The 24,441-nt window shown below is 42.5% G+C and overlaps 1 protein-coding gene and 1 long non-coding RNA gene across 2 annotated transcripts; both read left to right on the top strand.

Annotated features, from left to right (window-relative positions):
- The first annotated feature begins 279 nt into the window (after nucleotides 1-279).
- LOC121305861 (zinc finger protein 271-like) lies at nucleotides 280-24,141 on the top strand. Its single transcript, XM_041237514.1, is given in 7 exon segments — nucleotides 280-1,829; nucleotides 15,579-15,687; nucleotides 16,231-16,889; nucleotides 21,387-21,529; nucleotides 21,712-21,782; nucleotides 22,398-22,439; nucleotides 22,869-24,141. Coding segments are annotated over 7 exon segments (3,273 nt in total). The 5' UTR covers nucleotides 280-654; the 3' UTR covers nucleotides 23,943-24,141.
- Nucleotides 19,216-21,783, top strand: LOC121306024. The gene is made up of 2 exons (XR_005948145.1): nucleotides 19,216-19,462; nucleotides 21,712-21,783. It is a non-coding gene; the product is annotated as an uncharacterized LOC121306024 (long non-coding RNA).
- Nucleotides 24,142-24,441: the final 300 nt, after the last annotated feature.

The raw sequence follows: 24,441 nt of genomic DNA, 5'->3' as shown, positions 1-24,441 counted from the left end.
TCCAACAAAGAGATTGTAACAGGTTGTGTTTTATGTTTTGTTTTAGGAAATTTGTTCAGAAGACAAAACTGGATTATCTTTCTGAAAGAGAAGATTCAACGATGGAGCCTGTCCATATTAAACTGGAGAGTCCTGAACTAGACTCAGTCCATATTAAAGAGGAGAGTCCTGTACTGGAATCAGCCCATATTAAACAGGAGAGTCCTGTACTAGAATCAGTCCAGTCTAGAATCAGTCCATATTAAACAGGAGAGTCCTGTACTAGAATCAGTCCATATTAAACAGGAGAGTCCTGTACTAGAATCAGTCCATATTGAAGAGGAGAATCCTGTACTAGAATCAGTCCATATTAAAAGGGCTATTCTCAATTCTAAACCCTTAAGTAGCTCTCTTTGTCATGGATGTGGGGAGAGTTTTAACTCTGAAGGAAACCTTGAAGCATCTCCTGGAAAGACTCTGCATCGCTGTGCTGGATGTGTGAAGACTTTCAGGGAGTCGGGAATCCTGAACGGACAGCAGCAGACAGGCACTGGAAAGACTCCATATAACTGTCATGAATGCGGGGCGGATTTCAGACCCCACAGCAGCGTGAAACACCACCTGCCAGTTCTGAAGGTACAGCTGGGTTATCCTTGTGAAAGGCAGGATTCAGAGATGGAGCCTGTCCTCATTAAACAGGAGAGTCCTGAACTAGACCCTGTCCATGTTGAAGAGGAGGGGAACCATTTTAAAACAAGCAGCTTGCAGGGCGCTCTGTCCTGTACAGAATGTGGAAAGAGTTTCAGTCAGTTAAAAAGCCTGAAACTTCACCAGCAAATTCATACAGGAAAGATACGATATGGCTGTGCTGACTGTGGGAAGAGTTTCAGACATTTACAAAACCTGAAACGTCACCAACGAATCCACACTGGAGAGAAACCGTATCTCTGTGTTGACTGTGGGAAGAGTTTTAAACTTTCACAAAACCTGAAACTTCACCAGAGAATCCACACTGGAGAGAAACCGCATGCCTGTGTTGACTGTGGGAAGAGCTTCAGTCAGTCAGGCAACTTGAAAAAACACCAGCAAATCCACACAGGTGTGAAACGGCATGCCTGTCCTGACTGTGGGAAGAGGTTCAATCGTGTAGACTATTTGAAAGCACACCAGCGAATTCACGCTGGAGAGAAACGGCATGTCTGTGCTGACTGTGGGAAGAGTTTCAGTCAGTCACAAAGCCTGCAGCTTCACCAGCGAATTCACGCTGGAGAGAAACCACATGTCTGTGCCGAGTGTGGGAAGAGCTTCAGTCAGTCCGGCAACTTTAAAAGACACCAGAGAATTCACACAGGAGAGAAACCGCATTCATGTAGTAAATGTGGGAAGAGCTTCAGTCAGTTATCAAATCTTAAAGACCACCAATTAATACACACAGGAGAGAAGCCGCATCACTGTAATGACTGTGGGAAGAGTTTCAGACACTTAACAAACCTGAAGGTTCACCAGAGAATCCACACTGGAGAGAAACCAGTTGTCTGTGCCGACTGTGGGAAGAGCTTCAGACAGTCAGGTGAGTTCAAACTTCACCAGCGAATTCACACTGGAGAGAAACCGCACACCTGTGCTGACTGTGGGAAGAGTTTCACCCAGTCAAGCAACTTGAAAATGCACCAGCGATTCCACACAGGAGAGAAACCACATCACTGCAATGACTGTGGGAAGAGTTTCAGCAGGATAGACCAATTTAAAATGCACCAGCAAAGTCACACAGGAGAGAAACCGCATCACTGCTCTCGCTGCAGGAAGTGTTTTACTGCTTCTGGTTCTCTTAAAAGACATAAATGCAAATTGTGAAGTTTAATCAGAATGTGAGTGTGTGTTCGTTCACCCGCACTCAGAAATCCCAGTCTCCTTAAACAGCAGCGTAATATAGAAACTGAGAGAACTCTGAGTGTCTACAGATGATACAGATCTCTCAATATTAAACACACTGTTGTGAAGCCGTTACATTATAAAGTACTTTCCTATGTTTTATATCATTAATATCATTGACTGCCCCTTTAAACTAGTTTTCTGTGTAACTCTTCCTAACATAATAAACTGCATTGGATTGAAAATAACAAGCTGTTTTAATCAGTAAGAAGGGTTTCTATCAGTGTGATCAGTAAGCTGTGTGTTAATCGTGTTCAACTTCAAGATTGAGAGAAATAATCGCAGTAACCCTGTCTTTGTGACACTGAACTCATTTCATGAAGTGTGTGAAGAGACTAGAAGACTCTGCCCGTGTATTTTGTGAGGGACACCGATTACAAAGCACTGCCTTGTTTTATTATTACGGTTCACTTCTATTGTAACGCTATGCTTGAGTTTTTAAATGTCGGATTTCACTTCCAGTGACACACAAACCCAGAATCTGAAAGAGGAGGCGTCTCTGCAGTAAATATCAGTGCATCACATCTGTATCAAAGAACAGGAAAGCATCTAAACACTAGCGTTCAGTGTGGAATGGGATGTGGGTGTTTGGAACTAGTAAATGGTAAATGTTGTTAAGATTTGAAGCATGGTCTGGTCTCATCCTTACAGAGGAACAAAGCAGTTAATTCCATGTTGATCTGAATCCACAAACCTGACAGGCTGCAGTGTTAACCTGCAGTGTAAAGAGACAGGGCAGTACACCTGCCATCCACACAGCATGCAAACACACACAATACAGCACTGTGCAAAAGAGCTGGCCAAAACATTAGGAACACCTGCCATACACACAGCATGCAAACACACACAATACAGCACTGTGCAAAAGAGCTGGCCAAAACATTAGGAACACCTGCCATACACACAGCATGCAAACACACACAATACAGCACTGTGCAAAAGAGCTGGCCAAAACATTAGGAACACCTGCCATACACACAGCATGCAAACACACACAATACAGCACTGTGCAAAAGAGCTGGCCAAAACATTAGGAACACCTGCCATACAAACACACACAATACAGCACTGTGCAAAAGAGCTGGCCAAAACATTAGGAACACCTGCCATACACACAGCATGCAAACACACACAATACAGCACTGTGCAAAAGAGCTGGCCAAAACATTAGGAACACCTGCCATACACACAGCATGCAAACACACACAATACAGCACTGTGCAAAAGAGCTGGCCAAAACATTAGGAACACCTGCCATACACACAGCATGCAAACACACACAATACAGCACTGTGCAAAAGAGCTGGCCAAAACATTAGGAACACCTGCCATACACACAGCATGCAAACACACACAATACAGCACTGTGCAAAAGAGCTGGCCAAAACATTAGGAACACCTGCCATACACACAGCATGCAAACACACACAATACAGCACTGTGCAAAAGAGCTGGCCAAAACATTAGGAACACCTGCCATACACACAGCATGCAAACACACACAATACAGCACTGTGCAAAAGAGCTGGCCAAAACATTAGGAACACCTGCCATACACACAGCATGCAAACACACACAATACAGCACTGTGCAAAAGAGCTGGCCAAAACATTAGGAACACCTGCCATACACACAGCATGCAAACACACACAATACAGCACTGTGCAAAAGAGCTGGCCAAAACATTAGGAACACCTGCCATACACACAGCATGCAAACACACACAATACAGCACTGTGCAAAAGAGCTGGCCAAAACATTAGGAACACCTGCCATACACACAGCATGCAAACACACACAATACAGCACTGTGCAAAAGAGCTGGCCAAAACATTAGGAACACCTGCCATAATCACACACAGCATGCAAACACACACAACAGCACTGTGCAAAAGAGCTGCCAAAACAGTTAGGAACACCTGCCATACACACAGCATGCAAACACACACAATACAGCACTGTGCTGGCACATTAGGAACACCTGCCATACACACAGCATGCGCCGGCGCTGTGTCGAACACCTGCCATACACACAGCATGCGTGGAGTCCTGGCGCCATCTACTGGGAGACGTGAGAATATACTGCAGGGAGAGGGTTTGTCATTCATTTCAATGGCAAGAGAGATTATTAAATCTGCAAACGCCATATCTGGACTGTTAATACTCGAATTTAAACGAGTGTAAACGGTATCTGAGTTAATACTCTAAACGAGTGTATTGACTCGTGTGTTTGTATTATACAGGACAGCGATACAAGCTATTATCAGCCATGTGCAACTTTATAAATGAACCGGCTATTCTATAAATGAACCAACATTCCCTCGTCATTGTATTAACTGATATAATTAATGTAACTATTATCTGTGACCTTGTTTTAAATACATAAATGAATCTCCTGTTTTAATACATATCACAACATCTATTATTATTATTACACTGGACGGTACCCTAGTGTAATAATCCGCCTGCTCTCTTGATTAATCGATAAACTCACACAGAACTACAGATCCCATCATGCCTCCCGTCCCTCCCCTGCATCGAGCCCCAGCGCGTCCAATCACGGGAGCGCTCCTCGGCTCGGAGTGAGCCCGCAGCCAATGGCAGGCGAGAGAGGGGGCGGGTTTGTTTCGGGTTTCCCTCACAATGTTTTCCCCTGAAGGAGAGAGAGGAGGCGGCGCGGCTGAATCAACCAGTAAGATTTTAAACACAAATTCATTGCATTGCATCTGATAACCGGCACGGAGACTCGCAGGCGATTAGATGTGTTTCGGCACGAGTGCAGCACGCAGACCTCGGTGTGTGTTTTTATTTTATTTTATTTTATTTGCTGTTCTTGTTCTTAATTTCTTGAATGCACGGTTTTTATTTTGAGCTGCGTTTGCACACAGCAGCACTCGCACACGCTGGGGTGCATGAAAAAAGTTTCCCGTATCCTGCTGGCGTTAATGCAGCCCCCCCTCTCTGCACCGACAAGCAGCAGCGTTTGATGAAATCGCTGTGATTTATAATTAGTTTATTTGTTATTTTGTCCTTGTGCTTCAGTTTATGAAAATATGCGATCTTGCAGACCGATCTCACGACGCATTGATAAATATTGAAGCGTGCTTTTAAAGGGGGAAGCGGGGGTTTTGAGCTACAGGCATCAAGGCGCCCAACCCCCCCAAAAAAACAGATTCCAGAGTTTTTTTTTTAGCAGATACCCTGCTGACAATCCCTGAAGTGAGTTTCTTATTATTTTACTCTTCAATCCTCGTTCAGCTTCACCGCTCTGTTTCTGATCGTGTGTTTCTGGTCGTATCAGTTTATTTAACTCTGAACACAAGTCTGATCTGAGTTATAGAAGTCACAGTGGTGTGGAGTGATCTGTATTCCTGTCATTGCATGCAGAGACCTTTCAGAGTCATGCTTTAGTTTCAAGGAGCTCTACACGATGCTGGCATGCAGAACTGTTTAAACAAATCTAATGTGGGGTTTGCATGGGAATGGAAGTTTCCACACGTTATATTCATGCTTATTGCATCTCCTGCCTGGTTAGTTCTGTGGGTGCTTACAAGCACCAATAAGAATACATGCAAATCTGTCACAGCGCTAAAAATAAGCTTCATTGTCAAATCTCAAGCTTTGCAACAGTACCCTTTGTCTTGTGTGAAGGAAATGCTGTCATTTTCTAAGCAGTGTTGCCGAGGCTCTTCTGCTTGAGTGGTTACACGTGTGGGAGCTTTCTGTACACGTTTGAATATTTCTCTGCTCAGAACTGTCTTTGTTTCTGTGATTTTTGGTCCTTCATCTCACTCAGTGCAGCGCGTTTGTGATCATGGTAATGAATGGAGTCTGGAGCTGGGAACGCAAGCTCATAGAATCCAACAAAGATTTGTTGCATTTCGTATTAAGTTGCAGGGCTGCAACGAAGGGTACATTTTGACGTTGGAAATTTTCGTTATCATGGTACTCGTTGTTGGTGACGTCACCCTAGCGTTGGTATCGGATTGCAAAACCTATTTTACAGGTAACCCCCTAGAAATGGAACAAAACCGACGAGTTAAGTTTAAAAATCCGTTATACAGAACAGTAATCGCGTTTGTATCATTTAAACAGAAACAGACTACGCTTAACTGATGCTGCTTGCTCTGTGCAGTAAGTTTGCATTGCAGCAGCGCCCCATTGAGGCCAGTACAAGAACTACAGGGGACAAAGCAGAACTTTATCTGTCACACTTCCAAGCAGGTGTAACAATTTTTTTATTATTTTTTTTTTTTTGCTCCTGGGTAGTAAGTGTTGTTTCCTAATTGCTTATGCCTCAAAAGTATAGAAAATGGCTATTATTCCCCACAAACTTTGCTTTTGTGACCAGGACAGTGATATCTCAAAATATCACTATTTCCAATGGGAAAACGGGCAAATGTGTGTCTTTTCGTTCACATAAAGTCAGAAAAAAACAACATATGAATCCAAATTAACATGTATTTATACTAAAGTAATACAAAAATGATTACAAAAGATTTAGAAGTGAGTAGTTTTTCGAGATTTACGATTATACTGTATTTACGTTTGTGAGGAATAATAGCCATTTTCTATACTTTTGAGGCATAAGCAATTAGGAAATAACACTTACTACCCAGGAACAAAAATTTACAACCAAACATTTTACAACCACTAACAATAAGAACACGGAGTCACGCTTGTAAAGTGATCCCGGAGTTTGGGTGCAACTCCATGATGCATTTTTTTTTTGTTGTTGTTTTGATCGTCTGGGAATTAAAAAAAATAATAATTATTTTGTTAATTTAAAAATTGCTGTCGAATTAAGGATAACATACCCTGCTCCATCCACGACAGCGGCACCATGTAGAACTGATATATATAACGATATGGCTTTTACTACACCTTTTTTTTAAAGCAATATGAATCATGCAAATCAAAAGATCGCATTTTGCATGCGAGTGACGTTAACGTGTGATTTACAGTATTCGCACATTGTCAAACGGTTTCTGTTAACAGAGAAAAAAAAAAAACCCAACATAACCGTGTGTGAACTCTTTGAATTCCTGGCTAGCAGAATGAACCTTTTGAACAAAGCCCTAGTGAATTGTAATCTACAAAACTTGCAGATAAAACTCAACGTTTAAATGGTTCCGACGTTCAGTTCAAGTCTTATCTGGTTTCAACTGTTCAAAGTAGAATTGTTTGTATTTTTAATCTTAGTGTTCGTCTGTATTGAATGTTTTTACTGCTGGTTTGCATGTGGATCTTTCTACACAAACATTGTATTTTACTTGAACCTCAAAGGCTTTGAAATGCAACACTTATTCTGGAGAGGTGGCCCTTGTTGAAAACAGAGAAGTTAATTTTTGGCTTACAAAGTTTGATGACGCTTCCCTTCATACAAGCAATGTAACACAGGTAGCGATCCTCCTCCAAGGAGAGAGAGGCAGATAAGAGGATTCGAAACATTTACAGAACAAAACTTCATTTTGTGCTAGCTAGTTATACTGATCACAGAAGGTTAAAAATGTCAAGTTTCATTCACTGGCATTTCAGGATAACGATTAATTTCAGGGCTTGACAGTCATGGCACCTCGTATCCACCAGGTGTCGCACTTCTCAACCCTTTATAGGAAGAGAATTATAAACTGGCTTTCAGGCAGACCTTCTCAATTAACAGATAAGAATCAGCTCTGTTTGTTTAGACCAGACTGGCAGGTAATCTGAACTAAAACCAATTTAAATCTTTACAAGCCTCTGTTACTGATATCCAGTCCTGTGAAGTAGATCTCGAATGTTATGGGAGAAGGTTGGGTGATAAGGATTCTCTCCTGTGTGGAATCGCTGGTGCCTTTTCAAGCTGTATATCCATCTGAAACTCTTCCCACAGTTATTGTACAGTGATGTGGAAATGTGTCTTCTCTCCTGTGAGAGACATGCGGTTCATCTCCACTGTGGATTTGCTGATGCATTTTCAAGTCACCTGACTGTCTGAAACTTTTCCCACAGTCATTACAGTGATGCGGCTTCTCTCCGCTGTGAATTAATAACTGGTGGGTTTTAAGATTTGCTAACTGATTGAAACTTCTCCCACATTTACTACACAGATATGGTTTCTCTCCTGTGTGAATTCTCTGGTGTCTCTTCAAATAGCTTGATTTACTGAAACTCTTCCCACAGTCGGCACAGACATGTGGTTTCTCTCCAGTGTGGATTCTCTGGTGAAGTTTCAGGCTTTGTAAATCTCTGAAGCTCTTCCCACAGTCGGCACAGACATGTGGTTTCTCTCCAGTGTGGATTCTCTGGTGAAGTTTCAGGTTTTGTAAATGTCTGAAACTCTTCCCACAGTCAGCACAGAAATACGGTTTCTCTCCAGTGTGGATTCTCTGGTGAAGTTTCAGGCTTTGTGAACATCTGAAACTCTTCCCACAGTCGGCACAGACATGCGGCTTCTCTCCAGTGTGGATTAACTGGTGAAGTTTCAGGTGTTGCAAACGTATAAAACTCTTCCCACAGTCGGCACAGACATGCGGCTTCTCTCCAGTGTGGATTAACTGGTGAAGTTTCAGGTTTTGTAACTGACTGAAACTCTTCCCACATTCTGTACAGGACAGAGCGCCCTGCAAGCTGCTTCTTTTAAAATGGTTCCCCTCCTCTTCAACATGGACAGGGTCTAGTTCAGGACTCTCCTCTTCAACATGGACAGGGTCTAGTACAGGACTCTCCTGTTTAATATGGACTGATTCTAGTTCAGGACTCTCCTGTTTAATATGGACTGATTCTAGTACAGGACTCTCCTGTTTAATATGGACTGATTCTAGTACAGGACTCTCCTGTTTAATATGGACTGATTCTAGTACAGGACTCTCCTGTTTAATATGGACTGATTCCAGTACAGGACTCTCCTCTTCAATATGGACTGATTCCAGTACAGGACTCTCCTGTTTAATATGGACTGATTCTAGTACAGGACTCTCCTCTTCAATATGGACTGATTCTAGTACAGGACTCTCCTGTTTAATATGGACTGATTCTAGTACAGGACTCTCCTCTTCAATATGGACTGATTCTGGTACAGGACTCTCCTGTTTAATATGGACAGGCTCCATCGCTGAATCTTCACCTTCCGAAGGATAACCCAGGTTTGTCTTCTAAATACATTTCCTAAAACATAAAACACAACCTGTTACAATCTCTTTGTTAGATTCTATGAGCTTGCGTTCCCAGCTCCAGACTCCATTCATTACCATGATCACAAACGCGCTGCACTGAGTGAGATGAAGGAGATTTTCTATAAAGGAAGGAGAGACAGACCAAAAATCACAGAAACAAAGACAGTTCTGAGCACAGAAATACTCAAACATGTACAGAAAGCTCCCACACGTGCAAGGCCTCAGTAAAACACAAACGCAAATAAATAAAATAAAAACACACACACACGCACACCTAGGTCTGCCTGCTGCATTCGTGCCGTTAACAGCAGGAAACAAAAGCAAGCCAGGTTGTGAAGCGTAGGCCTGCTTGCACAGAAATGCTTTACCGGTTGCATTGCAAACGCTTGCACAAGCAAATGAGACGATTGCATGGTTTTTACAACCTGTAAGCATCTTATGCATGTATTCGTGAATGTGTTCTGCACAACCAACCCTTGTCCAAGAGATAATGTTGCAAACAAGCCAGCTTTGCACACATGCACACAAACTACGTTTAAACCGTTGAATTAATATGGATGTTTTTTTTTTGGTTGGTTTTTTTTTTCTGCCAGTTCCGTTGCACAGGTGAGGTCAAAAACACACACGTGACAATGCCTCCCCTGCTCTCTCGCTGGGCCTGTCTGTGTGACACAATTATTATTTTCGACCACGGCAATAAGGACCCTCTTTCTTATTTTTTTTTTTTTTTTTTGTCCATGCAGCACAATGTCTCCAGTGTATCTAATCGCATGCGAGTCTCCGTGCCGGTTATCAGATGCAATGCAATGAATTTGTGTTTAAAATCTTACTGGTTGATTCAGCCGCGCCGCCTCCTCTCTCTCCTTCAGGGGAAAACATTGTGAGGGAAACCCGAAACAAACCCGCCCCCTCTCTCGCCTGCCATTGGCTGCGGGCTCACTCCGAGCCGAGGAGCGCTCCCGTGATTGGACGCGCTGGGGCTCGATGCAGGGGAGGGACGGGAGGCATGATGGGATCTGTAGTTCTGTGTGAGTTTATCGATTAATCAAGAGAGCAGGCGGATTATTACACTAGGGTACCGTCCAGTGTAATAATAATAATCATAATAATAATAATAATAAAAACAAGAGATTCATTTATGTATTTAAAACAAGGTCACAGATAATAGTTACATTAATTATATCAGTTCATAAAATGACCAAGGAAATGTTGGTTCATGTATGTCATTTTTAAGAACATAAGAAAGTTTACAAACGAGAGGATATTCGGCCCACGTTTGGTTGTTAGTAGCTTATTGATCCCAAAATCTCATCAAGCAGCTTCTTGAAGGATCCCAGGGTGTCAGCTTCAACAACATACTGGGGAGTTGATTCCAGACCCTCACAATTCTCTGTGTAAAAAAGTGTCTCCTATTTTCTGTTCTGAATGCCCCTTTTTCTAAACTCCATTTGTGACCCCTGGTCCTTGTTTCTTTTTTCAGGCTGAAAAAGTCCCTTGGGTCGACACTGTCAATACCTTTTAAATTTTGAATGGCTTGAATTTCGCCACGTAGTCTTCTTTGTTCAAGACTGAACAGATTCAATTCTTTTAGCATATATGCTTTTAACGGAATAATGGTCGCTCTTCTTTGCACTCTTTCTAGTTCCAGGTGCAGAACTGCACAATATTCAAGATGATTGCTGTCCAGTTTTAACATTACTTCCCTTGATTTAAATTCAACACTTTTCACAATGTATTATCTTGTTAGCCTTTTTTATAGCTTCCCCAATTGCCTTATTTCTGAGTCAACAAAAACTCCTAGGTCTTTTTCATAGATTCCTTCTCCAATTATCTCCCATATGATATTTATAATGTACATTTTTATTTCCTGCGTGCAGTACCTTACACTTTTCTCTATTAAATGTCATTTGCCATGTGTCTGCCCAGTTCTGAATCTTGTCTAGATCATTTTGAATGACCTTTGCTGCTGCAACAGTGTTTGCCACTCCTCCTACTTTTGTGTCGTCTGCAAATTTAACAAGTTTGCTTACTATACCAGAATCTAAATCATTAATGTAGATTAGGAATAGCAGAGGACCTAATACTGATCCCTGTGGTACACCGCTGTTACCACACTCCATTCTGAGGTTTTTCCTCTAATCAGTACTTTCTGTTTTCTACATGTTAACCACTCCCTAATCCATGTACATGTGTTTCCTTGAATCCCAACTGCGTTCAGTTTGAGAATTAATCTTTTGTGCGGGACTTTGTCAAAAGCTTTCTGGAAATCTAAATAAACCATGTCATATGCTTTGCAATTATCCATTATCGATGTTGCATCCTCAAAAAAATCAAGCAAGTTAGTTAGGCACGATCTCCCTTTCCTAAAACCATGTTGACTGTCTCCCAGTACCCTGTTACCATATAGGTAATTTTCCATTTTGGATCTTATTATAGTTTCCATAAGTTTGCATATAATAGAAGTCAGGCTTACTGGTCTGTAGTTACCTGGTTCAGTTTTGTTTCCCTTTTTGTGGATCGGTATTACGTTTGCAATTTTCCAGTCTGTGTACCATCCCTGTGTCAAAAGACTGCTGCATGATCTTGGTTAGCGGTTTGTAAATTACTTCTTTCATTTCTTTGAGTACTACTGGGAGGATCTCATCCGGCCCAGGGGATTTGTTTATTTTAAGAGCTCCTAGTCCCTTTAACACTTCTGCCTCAGTTATGCTAAAGTTATTTAAAACTGGATAGGAACTGGATGACATGTGGGGCATGTTGTCAGTATCTTCCTTTGTAAAAACTTGTGAAAAGTAATCATTTAACATATTTGCTATTTTTTTTTCTTCCTCTACGATTTTGCCATTTGTATCTCTTAAACATTTAATCTCCTCTTTGAATGTTCGCTTGCTGTTGTAATATTGGTAAAACATTTTGGAATTGGTTTTAGCTCCCTTAGCAATGTTCATTTCTATTTCTCTCTTGGCCTTTCTAACTTCCTTTTGACTTGCGTTTGCAGTTCTGTGTACTCTTTCTGTGTACTTTCTTTTTGGTCCTTTTTTAATGCTCTGTAAAGTGCCTTTTTTCGCTGAATATTTTTTTTAATTGATCTATTAAACCATTTTGGCAATTTAGTTTTACATTTAGATTTGTCTACTTTAGGGATATAATTGTTTTGCGCCTCTAGTACTACGTTTTTGAAGAACAACCATCCTTCTTCTGTGGGTGTTTTCTCTATTTTACTCCAATCTACTTCTGTTAGTCTCTGTTTCATGCCTTCATAGTTTGCTTTTCTAAAATTGTAAACCTTAGCTTTAGTCTTTACTTTTGGGGTTTTAAAAAACACTTCAAATGAGACCATGTTGTGGTCTGAGTTTGCCAGTGGTTCTCTGACCTCTGTTTTAGTTATTCTATCTTCGTTATTTGAAAAGACTAAATCAAGGCATGCCTCCCCTCTAGTTGGTGCCTTGACAAATTGTGTTAGGAAGCAGTCATTTGTCATTTCCACCATTTCTATTTCGTCCTTCGCGCTACCCACCGGGTTTTCCCATTTTATTTGGGGGAAGTTGAAATCCCCCATTAGTATGGCTTCTCCTTTGCTACACACATTTCTAATGTCATTGTATAACAGATTATTTTGCTCACCATCTGAATCTGGCGGTCTATAGCATGCTCCTATTATTATGCCTTTTGAATTTTTGTCTGTTATTCTGACCCATATTGATTCGGTTTTATTTTCTTTGTCCAGATTTAACACCTGGGCTTCAAGACTGTTTCTTATGTATAGCGCTACCCCTCCTCCTTCTGTCCTGCCTGTCTTTCCTATACAGTGTATACCCACAAATATTATATTCGTCCCCATCACTCTCAGACAACCAAGTTTCTGTAACACCTATCACATCATAGTTACCTGTTAGTGCAGTAGCTTCAAATATACTTCTAGCATTTAGATAAATACATTTAATGGTTGTCTTACCTGAGTTGTTGTCCTTGTTTTGATGCGTCTCCCTTCTGTTTTTTTGTTGATTTCTCCCCCCTTCCTTTCTAGTTTAAATGCTTCCGTGCTCGAATCTTTTCTCCAAGTAGACTAGTTCCCTTGTTATTTAAATGCAGTCCATCCCGTCTAACAGATAGTCCTCGTTGTAGATTGTGGTCCAATGATCAAGATAAAGCCTTCCCGTGTGCACCACGTCTTCAACCATTGGTTTTGATTTATTATTTCCAGCTGTCCATATGGTCCTTTGCAAGGTGCTGGTAGTATACCAGAAAATACCACAGTTTTGGTCTTCTCTTTTAATTTCCTTCCTAGCTCTCTGAATTTGTTTTGCAGGGATTTTGGTCTGTCTCTTCCAATGTTGTTTGTACCGATGTGGACGACTACTACCGGGTCGTCTCCTGTTCGTTCTAGGAGCCTGTCCACGTTCTCAGTGATGTGCTTGACCGAGGCTCCCGGAAGGCAGCACACTGTTGTAGTAAGGGGGTCCAAACTGCGAACTGAACTTGCTGTGTTTCTCAATATGGAGTCCCCAACAATCATGACCTCCCTTCTTTTTGCTGTCTGGTCACCACTGTCAATGGGGTCCTGGATGTTGTTCCTTTCATTCTCTTGTTGTTGGTTCTGCTCATCAAAATTCTGAAGTGACTCAAATTTGTTGGTTGTTTTGATTTCTGGTGGTTGTGTTTGACGAAGTTTCTTTTTTTCCCTGTGCAACCCAGCTGTTCTGACCTTCTATCTCCCTGGTGGCTTTCAGTCTGTTAGGGGTGATGCAGACTTCCATGAATTGTGGGTGTGCCAGTTCCTCAAGATCTTGTTGCTGTCTCACTTCTTCCAGCCCATTTCTAGCACTTACTAGTTTACAAATCCATCGCGCGGCACTTTACGCACACTTGGTTTAGCTCCGCTGGGTTTTCTCGGATTTCCCACATCAAGCAGGTGTCACAGATTACTGGCTTGAAGACCATGTTGAGGGTTTTTTTTTTTTTTTTGAAGTTTATTCTTCTGCACGTGCAAACTGCTTCGAAACTGCTCTGTACTTTTCCACGCCTGTACTTCTCCCACTCGCTGTCGCTTCCACTCGCTGTGCAACCCCATGTGCAATTTATGCGAGCTAGTTCAGCAGAAACCAGATTGATGACTGTCCAGTTAGCTTACATTCCCCATTCTAGTTCCAGGCAGGCACATCATTGCTTGGATTACTGGCTTTACTGTAAACTCTTTTCAGAATGTAGTAAACTGACACAGACACCAAGAAGAAGGGATTATTTCTACTAACTGGCAGATCAGCTGGTAACTTTAATCTATTTTTTATGTAATTAATAAAACTATTATCTGTGTGCTTGTTTTAAACACCGTGCAACCCCTGCATTATTATTATTATTATTATTATTATTATTATTATTATTATTATTATAACCGAGTATAAAAATGCGCCTGTTTTCTGTAAACTGAGACAGAGCTGATCCCCTATAGGTTTGACAGAGCCCCAGCGCGTCCAATCACGGGAGCGCTCCTCGGCTCGGAGTGAGCCCGCAGCCAATGGCAGGCGAGAGAGGGGGCGGGTTTGTTTCGGGTTTCCCTCACAATGTTTTCCCCTGAAGGAGAGAGAGGAGGCGGCGCGGCTGAATCAACCAGTAAGATTTTAAACACAAATTCATTGCATTGCATCTGATAACAGAGATATACCTGCGATTGGTTGTATTGAAAACAATTTCTTTCATGTAATAATATTTTTAAGAGGGTCCTTATTTCCGTGGTCAAAAATAATAATTGTGTCACACAGACAGGCCCAACGAGAGAGCAGGGGAGGCCGGGGCCCGCTGGCAACAAAGAAAGAAAGAAAGAAACAAACAAACAAACAAACAAACAAGCATCCAGATGAATTTATTTAGTGGTTTGAACGTGGTTTGTGTGCACGTTTGAAGGTTGACTTGTTTGCAACACTGCATTTCTCGGACAAAGGATGGTTGTGCAGAACACATTGATGCATGCAGGTCTTTTACCACAGAGGCTTGCAACCCCTACACGCACAAACAAAGTGCAACCCCTGCATACACACCATGCACGCACACACCACCGTGCAACCCCTGCACACGCACACACCACCGTGCAACCCCTGCACGCACACACACCACCGTGCAACCCCTGCACGCACACACACCACCGTGCAACCCCTGCACGCGCACACACCACCGTGCAACCCCTGCACACGCACACACCACCGTGCAACCCCTGCACACGCACACACCACCGTGCAACCCCTGCACGCGCACACACCACCGTGCAACCCCTGCACCCCTGCACACACACACCACCGTGCAACCCCTGCACGCGCACACACCACCGTGCAACCCCTGCACGCACACACCACCGTGCAACCCCTGCACGCACACACACCACCGTGCAACCGTGCAACCCCTGCACACACACACCACCGTGCAACCCCTGCACGCACACACCACCGTGCAACCCCTGCACACACACACCACCTTTGTTTATGTGATTTTTGGTCTGTGTCTTCTACCTCCTTGTTATAGAAATACTCAGTGCTCACATACTCTCACTCAGTGCAGCGCGTTTGTGATCATGGTAATGAATGGAGTCTGGAGCTGGGAACGCAAGCTCATAGAATCCAACAAAGAGATTGTAACAGACTGTGTTTTTTGGTTTTTTTTAGGACATTTGTTCAGAAGACAAACCTGGATTTAAGTGATAGTGATGGAGCCTTTCAATGTTAAAGAGGAGAGTCCTGTACTAGGATCAGTCCATATTAAACAGGAGAGTCCTGAACTAGAATCAGTCCATATTAAACAGGAGAGTCCTGTACTAGAATCAGTCCATATTAAACAGGAGAGTCCTGTACTAGAATCAGTCCATATTAAACAGGAGAGTCCTGTACTAGAATCAGTCCATATTAAACAGGAGAGTCCTGAACTAGAATCAGTCCATATTGAAGAGGAGAGTCCTGTACTAGGATCAGTCCATATTAAACAGGAGAGTCCTGTACTAGAATCAGTCCATATTAAACAGGAGAGTCCTGTACTAGAATCAGTCCATATTAAACAGGAGAGTCCTGTACTAGAATCAGTCCATATTGAAGAGGAGAGTCCTGTACTAGAATCAGTCCATATTAAACAGGAGAGTCCTGAACTAGAATCAGTCCATATTAAACAGGAGAGTCCTGTACTAGAATCAGTCCATATTAAACAGGAGAGTCCTGAACTAGAATCAGTCCATATTAAACAGGAGAGTCCTGAACTAGACCCTGTCCATGTTGAAGAGGAGGGGAACCATTTTAAAACAAGCAGCTTGCAGGGCGCTCTGTCCTGCGCTGACTGTGGGAAGAGTTTCAATAGATTAGGACATCTTAGAGACCACCAGAGAATCCACACTGGAGAGAAACAACAAGTCTGTGCCGACTGTGGGAAGAGCTTCAGCCAGTTAAAAAACCTGAAGAGACACCAGCAAATCCACACTGGAGAGAAACCGCATGTCTGCGCTGACTGTGGGAAGAGCTTCAGTCAGTCTGGCAACTTGAAAAAACACCAGAGAATCCACAATGGAGAGAAACCGCATGTCTGCGCTGACTGTGGGAAGAGCTTCAGTGATTTACAAAACATGAAACTTCACCAGCGAACCCACACTGGAGAGAGGCCGTATGCCTGTGCTGACTGTGGCAAGAGCTTCAGCCAGTCAAGAACTTTGAAATACCACCAGTTAATTCACACAGGAGAGAATCCACATCACTGTAATGACTGTGGGAAGAGTTTCAGATGGATATACAGCTTGAAAAGGCATCAGCGATGCCACACAGGAGAGAATCCTTATCACTGAACCCACTGTGGGAGGTCTCGCACATCTTGCTGTTCTCTTGAAAGACACGAATGCAAGTTGTGAAAGTTTATTCAGATTGTGAGTGTGTGTTCAACTCTGTGGTGAATATCTACAGATGTACTGATGTTAAAAACTCTGATCCTCTAAAGCCCTTGCATTATAAAGCACATTCTTAGTGTGCAATACGATGAATATACAGACGCCTTGGGGCGTTGTGCGAGGCGAAGCCGAGTGCCTCCAGCCCCTGAGAACTCTCTACATTCAACGCATACGGTGTGGGGGAAATTCACAGTTGCAATTGAATCTACTTTATAAAATTACATTTCAAATCTTAAACTGTCAGGCTTCAGATGCTGTGATGTTAATTAAGTCTGTCTCCCACCCGACCTTCTCCCATAACAGGACTGGATATCAGTAACAGAGGCTGGTAAAGATTTTAGTTGGTTTTAGTTCAGATTACCTGCCAGTCTGGTCTAAACAAACAGAGCTGATTCTTATCTGTTAATTAGGGATGTCTGTCTGAAAGCCAGTTTACAATGTTTTTCCTTTTAAAGGGTTGAGAAGTGCGACACCTGGTGGATACGAGGCGCCATGGCTTTCAGAACCATTTAAACGTTAATTGAGTTTATCTACAAGTTCTGAAGTAACAGATTACAACTTAGTACTAAATGCAATTGAAAATGCTTCCCAACTGAACTTTTACTTAAAGACAAGGAGGCCAGCGTGCTTATGAAAATATGTGTTTCAGTGTTTGATTCCAGCTATGCCTGTAATTCTGGTACCATGATTTCTAACCTCTATATTCTTGTTATTTTTGTGACCCTTAATAAACTGAATCAGTGTTACGTGTTGAGTTTCATTTTCCCTGTGATGAATAATAAAGAAAGCTTTTATGATTGATTTTGAGATCCTTGATCCTATAATATATTAACTTTTAATGTTAGTTTATCGACTTGCTCGCTTGACTTGTCTCTTGATATTGAAACTGAAAAGGATATTTTTTATAACTTTGCCTCATTTTTTTTTTAAATTCTGTTCATAGATCTTTTGATATAGTTCAAAAATCGAATAATGGAATTCTGTGACTTTTGTGAAGACTAAAACCCTATTTTTATATTTAAATATTAATCATATTATATATTAAAATACATTAATATTAACTAATATGTTTGTATATTACCAGCATAGTCTGGGATGGCCTAGGATATTGAGGTATTAATGATAAATATTATATCTTCATAAATATGAACTACAGCTGGCACCCTGCAGGACCATATTGCATTGATAATTCAGGTCAAACCGTGGAATTGAAAAAAAAGCTGAAATAATTTTTACGGCAAAAAATGTTTTTAGTTTATTAAATATCCTTACGCCAGTAAACGGACCAAAAAAGTAGTCCCGGTTATGACTTTGAACTAAACACTCAGTAAATCTGAGTAAATGTATTTAATTGAAACATTAAAGCTGCAGACACACACACACACACACACACACACACACACACACACACACACACACACACACACACACACAGCTCCACAATCCTGTTCAGTTTGATGCTACAGTATAATCCCTTCTTCTTGGTGTCTGTGTCAGTTTACTACATTCTGAAAAGAGTTTACAGTAAAGCCAGTAATCCAAGCAATGATGTGCCTGCCTGGAACTAGAATGGGGAATGTAAACTAACTGGACAGTCATCAATGTGGTTTCTGCTGAACCAGCTCTGCACAGAAAGCTGAACTCTGGTAGAATGTAGCAAGCATTCACTCAGGAATAATATTGTAGTTTCTGTAGAAGCGCTTATCCAGTTGTAGATTCAGTGGTTTCCCACGATAGCTTAGACTCAGAAACACTGTCACACTGAGGTCTAGTGGAACAGTGTATTAAACACGCAGCCATGCAATCGCATTGACTGTGAAACTGCGCACAGATTTGTTGCGCCGGCGCTGTGTCGTTTACCTGCAGCCAGTACTTGCGTGGAGTCCTGGCGCCATCTACTGGGAGACGTGAGAATAGCAGGGAGAGGGTTTGTCATTCATTTCAATGGGAGAGAGATTATTAAATCTGCAAACGGTATCTGGAAAGTTAATACTCGAATTTAAACGAGTGTATTGACTCGTGTGTTTGTATTATACAGGACAGCGATACAAGCTATTATCAGCCATGTGCAACTTTATAAATGAACCGGCTATTCTATACATGAACCAACATTTCCTTGGTCATTTTATGAACTGATATAATTAATGTAACTATTATCTGTGACCTTGTTTTAAATACATAAATGAATCTCTTGTTTTCATACATATCACAACATCTATTATTATTATTGCACTGGACGGTACCCTAGTGTAATAATCCGCCTGCTCTCTTGATTAATCGATAAACTCACACAGAACTACAGATCCCATCATGCCTCCCGTCCCTCCCCTGCATCGAGCCCCAGCGCGTCCAATCACGGGAGCGCTCCTCGGCTCGGAGTGAGCCCGCAGCCAATGGCAGGCGAGAGAGGGGGCGGGTTTGTTTCGGGTTTCCCTCACAATGTTTTCCCCTGAAGGAGAGAGAGGAGGCGGCGCGGCTGAATCAACCAGTAAGATTTTAAACACAAATTCATTGCATTGCATCTGATAACCGATTAGATGCGCTGGAAACAATCCGCTTCGTGTAATAATTGATAAAGAGGGTGGTTTTTTTTTTGCCGCGGTTGAGAATAATAATTGCAGAGACACAGAGAGAGAGAGAGACAGGCCCGCTGAGAGGCCGGGGCGATTTCCGCGGCGCACTGACCCTGACAAACAAACAAACAAACAAACAAACAAACAGACAAACAAACAGACACATCCTGGTGAATAATAGCGACCATTTCAACATGTTTAAAAACACGCAACAGCTCCAGCCTTGCACGGGGTGGCTTACGTTTGCGCGCACAGCCACGTTAACAAAACAACAATAACAAATAATATTTGAATTGTAAGGGTCCACTCCACTCCACTGCACTCCAATGCAATGCACTCCACTCCAATGCAATGCACTCCACTGCACTCCACTTCAATGCAATGCAATGCACTCCACTCCACTCCACTGCACTCCAATGCAATGCACTCCACTCCAATGCACTCCACTGCACTCCAATGCAATGCACTCCACTCCTGCAATGCACTCCACTCCACTCCAATGCAATGCACTCCACTCCAATGCAATGCACTCCACTCCAATGCAATGCAATGCACTCCACTCCACTCCACTGCAATGCAATGCACTCCACTGCACTCCACTGCACTGCACTCTTCACAATGCGCTCCACTCACATTGTTTTCTCTCCCCAGTGCCTGTGCGAGTCGTGTAACTGTTTGCAAACTTTCACACTGCCGTTTCCCGCAGGGCTGGGTAACGGCACTGTCTTTACCGCACAGAAACTAAGCATGAAACACAGAGATCACACAGCTGTCTCATTTTGCTTGTGCGAGTGTTTGCAGTAGCACTGGTAGAGATGTTTTGCTCAAGCAGGCATCACAACCTGTTTTGCTTTTATTTTTCCCCCCTGTTTTCTAATCAAACCCGGGCTCCAGACACAGCTGTTGCCTTTGGAGCCAAATCCAATTGCTGGAGCCGCTTCAGGAGCACTGAAGTGACCCCGAAACAGTAACTCTGGACCAATTGCAATGAACTGATAGCAGCTGCGTGCTAAGTGGAAGACATTCCCCAGTGTATTGACAACTTTTCAAGTGAACTATTCATAGCCACACATCCAGCGATCGAGGACCTGTATTTCAACCAGGCTAGATTTCAAATGATTGCACAATTTTATGAACATTAATAGTAGTTGCAAAGTGTTCTTCCACACCACAGAACAGGTGACTTGTGTGATCGCCCAGCATCTGGCTTCACTGCACTTTTGTTTAACACATTTGCATAGTTCTGTTTCTTTGTTTCCTGATACAATTATATATATATATATATATATATATATATATATATATATATATATATATATATATATATATATATATATATATAATATATATATAGGTGGGGTATAAGAAGATAAGCTCCAGGAGTTGTGGAGTTGCATGCAGCAAGCTCCAGATCACATTCCAGGAGTTTGCATGTCTCATGTGCTGTACCGCCCGGGGTTTGTCCTCCCACAGTCCAAAGACATGCAGGCCCTCCCCGTGTTCGCGTGGGTTTGTCTCCCACAGTCCAAAGACATGCTGGCTAGGCAGATTGGCCTCTCGAAAGTCACAGGGTGTAGTCCCGCCTTGCGCCCTGTGTCTGCAGGGTTAGACTCCAGCTCACCGCGGCCCTCTATAGCAGGGTTTCTCAAACCCGGTCCCGGGGGACCCCCTGCTGGGGCTGCAGGATTCCATTCCAACCCGGCTCTCAATCACTGAACCAGACCCTTCACTGAACTGATCTTGTGCTTCATTAGGACTTGTTTCCAGCTCTTAAACAGTTTGCATATTTCAAGTTAGCTGCAACATTTGATAAGTAACTTGAGCTGTAACTGTTTAAAGCTGGAAACAAGTCAGAAGGTCTAACGAAGCACATGATCAGCTCAATGAAGGGTCTGCTTCAGTGATTGAGAGCTGGGTTGGCATGGAAACCAGCAGCCACAGCAGGGGGGTCCCCCGGGACCGGGTTTGGGAAGCCCTGCTCTGTAAGATTAAGCAGTAACAGATAATGGATGGATGGATTTAAATACATCACAGCTGCATCAAAGAACAGGGAAGCATATTGAGAGAAGGATCATGCATGGTTTATCTATATCAGTATCTCAGTTTAGAGACACTCTTCACACTGTGTGATCTCTACCTGCTGATCTGTTGCTGTTGCTTTCAGGTGCCTGTTTACCTGGGAAGGAACCAGACTGTCAGAGCCGTGCTGCTGATCTCCTGCTGACAATCCCTGAAGTGAGTTTCTTATTATTTTACTCTTCAATCCTCGTTCAGCTTCACCGCTCTGTTTCTGATCGTGTGTTTCTGATCGTATCGGTTTATTTAACTCTGAACACAAGTCTGATCTGAGTTATAGAAGTCACAGTGGTGTGGAGTGATCTGTATTCCTGTCATTGCATGCAGAGACCTTTCAGAGTCATGCTTTAGTTTCAAGGAGCTCTACACGATGCTGGCAGGCAGAACTGTTTAAACAAATCTAATATTTACATGGGAATGGAAGTTTCCACACTTTATATTCATGTTTATTGCATATCCTGCCTGGTTAGTTCTGTGGGTGCTTACAAGCACCAATAAGTACAGATGTGTAAGGATTCTCTCTCACAGTTAATGTTACTGGATAGGGGTTTGTTTATAGCTGTGTGTACATACAGTGCTGCCGTTCTCTTAACTATAACTCAGATAACAAGTCAGCAAAGAATTGAATCATTTTGGATTTTTTAATTTTTTTCCAAGGCTGCAATTTTAAATAACGAATCAATAAAACGATATCATTAATTTAGTCCTTTCAGCGGTGCCACTGTAGAAAAACAATAAGCCCCTTGAGTTAACACTCATCTGGTCCTTACGCAGAAAAACGAGTCCCCTTTCTGTTCGAAAGCCAAGCGACGTCCGGTACGCAGTCTTGACCGCGTTTCAACGCAGCCCTTCAACCTAAAACAAAATACTGACAGCTAAAACATTCCTAGCCCTCTCAGCTACTTCACATCTTCGTTTTCTGTGTTTACTGGAAAGCATGCTGTATTAATCTTAAAGGTACGTTGCCAAATTAAAACAAGTCTGCCAGCTAAATGTTAGTAAAGCACTAAAAATAAGCTTCATTGTCAAATCCCAAGCTTTGCAACAGTACCCTTTGTCTTGTGTGAAGGAAATGCTGTCATTTTCTAAGCAGTGTTGCCGAGGCTCTTCTGCTTGAGTGGTTGCACGTGTGGGAGCTTTCTGTACGTGTTTGAATATTTCTCTGCTCAGAACTGTCTTTGTTTCTGTGATTTGTTTTGGTTCGTCTCTCCTTCCTTTATAGAAAATCTCCTTCATCTCACTCAGCGCAGCGCGTTTGCGATCATGGTAATGAATGGAGTCTGGAGCTGGGAACGCAAGCTCATAGAATCCAACAAAGAGATTGTAACAGATTGTATTCTGCCTTTTTTTAGGAAAACAAAACTGGATTATCCTTCTGAAAGAGAAGATTCGACAATGGAGCCTGTCCATATTGAAGAGGAGAGTCCTGTACTAGAATCAGTCCATATTAAACAGGAGAGTCCTGAACTAGACCCTGTCCATGTTAAAGAGGAGGGGAACCATTTTAAAACAAGCAGCTTGCAGGGCGCTCTGTCTTGTACAGAATGTGGAAAGAGTTTCAGGCGTTTACAGAACCTGAAACTTCACCAGCGGATTCACACTGGAGAGAAACGGCATGTCTGTGCCGACTGTGGGAAGAGTTTCAGACAGTCCAGCCACTTAAAAATGCATCAGCGAATCCACACAGGAGAGAAGCCACATGTCTGTGCCGACTGTGGGAAGAGCTTCAGCCTGTCGGGCAATTTGAAAATGCACAGGAGAATTCACACTGGAGAGAAACCAAATGTGTGTGCTGACTGTGGGATAAGTTTCAGGAGATTAGCATCTCTGAAAGAACACCAGCGAATCCACACAGGAGAGAACCCATATATCTGTGTTGACTGTGGGAAGAGTTTCAGCCAGTCAAGCAACCTGAAATTGCATTTGCGAACCCACACAGGAGAGAAGCCACATGTCTGTGCCGACTGTGGGAAGAGCTTCAGCCTGTCGGGGAATTTGAAAATGCACCAGCGAACCCACACTGGAGAGAAACCAAATGTGTGTGCTGACTGTGGGAAGAGTTTCAGGACATTAGGAAATCTTAAAGAACATCAGCGAATCCACACTGGAGAGAAGCCATATGCCTGTGCTGACTGTGGGAAGAGTTTCAGCCAGTCAAGAACTTTGAAAAACCACCAGTTAATTCACACAGGAGAGAAACCACATCACTGTCATGACTGTGGGAAGAGTTTCAGGTGGAAATTCAAACTGAAACTTCACCAGCAAATTCACACCGGAGAAAAACCACATATCTGTGCCGACTTGTGCGGGATGAAATGATTATTAATGTACTTGATTAGTCTGTCAGCTGGTGCTTCGATTAGTCAGTTATTTAGGGGTAGAGATTTTGATCCTAGTGTAAAAAATAGGAGAAAATGGGCACATGAAATAAAACGAAAAAAGAAAGACGTGGGGAGTCTCGCCCGAGTTGATAGACTGTACATCATACATGGATAATAAAAATCTTCGTTCATAAAAAGGCTTTCGAGTAATTGTTGCAGCACTAGTGCTGACTGTGGGAGCACTTGAAAATACACCAGATACTTCACACAGGAGAGAGACCACATCACTACACTCACTGCGGGAAGAGTTTCCCTGCTTCCGGTTCTCTTGAAAGACACAAATGCAAGTTTAGGCAGGATGTGAGTGTGTGTTCGTTCACCCGCACTCAGAAATCCCAGCTGTTTTAACCCTTAAGGTCCGACGTTACAATTTCCCCTTTCCAGTCCGATGTCGGACCCTGTCCAACGTCGTCAAAAAGACGTCAAGCGCAGGTCTC

This window comes from Polyodon spathula, chromosome 45 (genome assembly GCF_017654505.1).
Source record: "Polyodon spathula isolate WHYD16114869_AA chromosome 45, ASM1765450v1, whole genome shotgun sequence".
In the NCBI taxonomy this organism is placed as follows: Eukaryota; Metazoa; Chordata; class Actinopteri; order Acipenseriformes; family Polyodontidae; genus Polyodon; species Polyodon spathula.
Note: the sequence above shows the minus strand (reverse complement) of the source record. Positions and strands in the feature narration are given on the sequence as shown.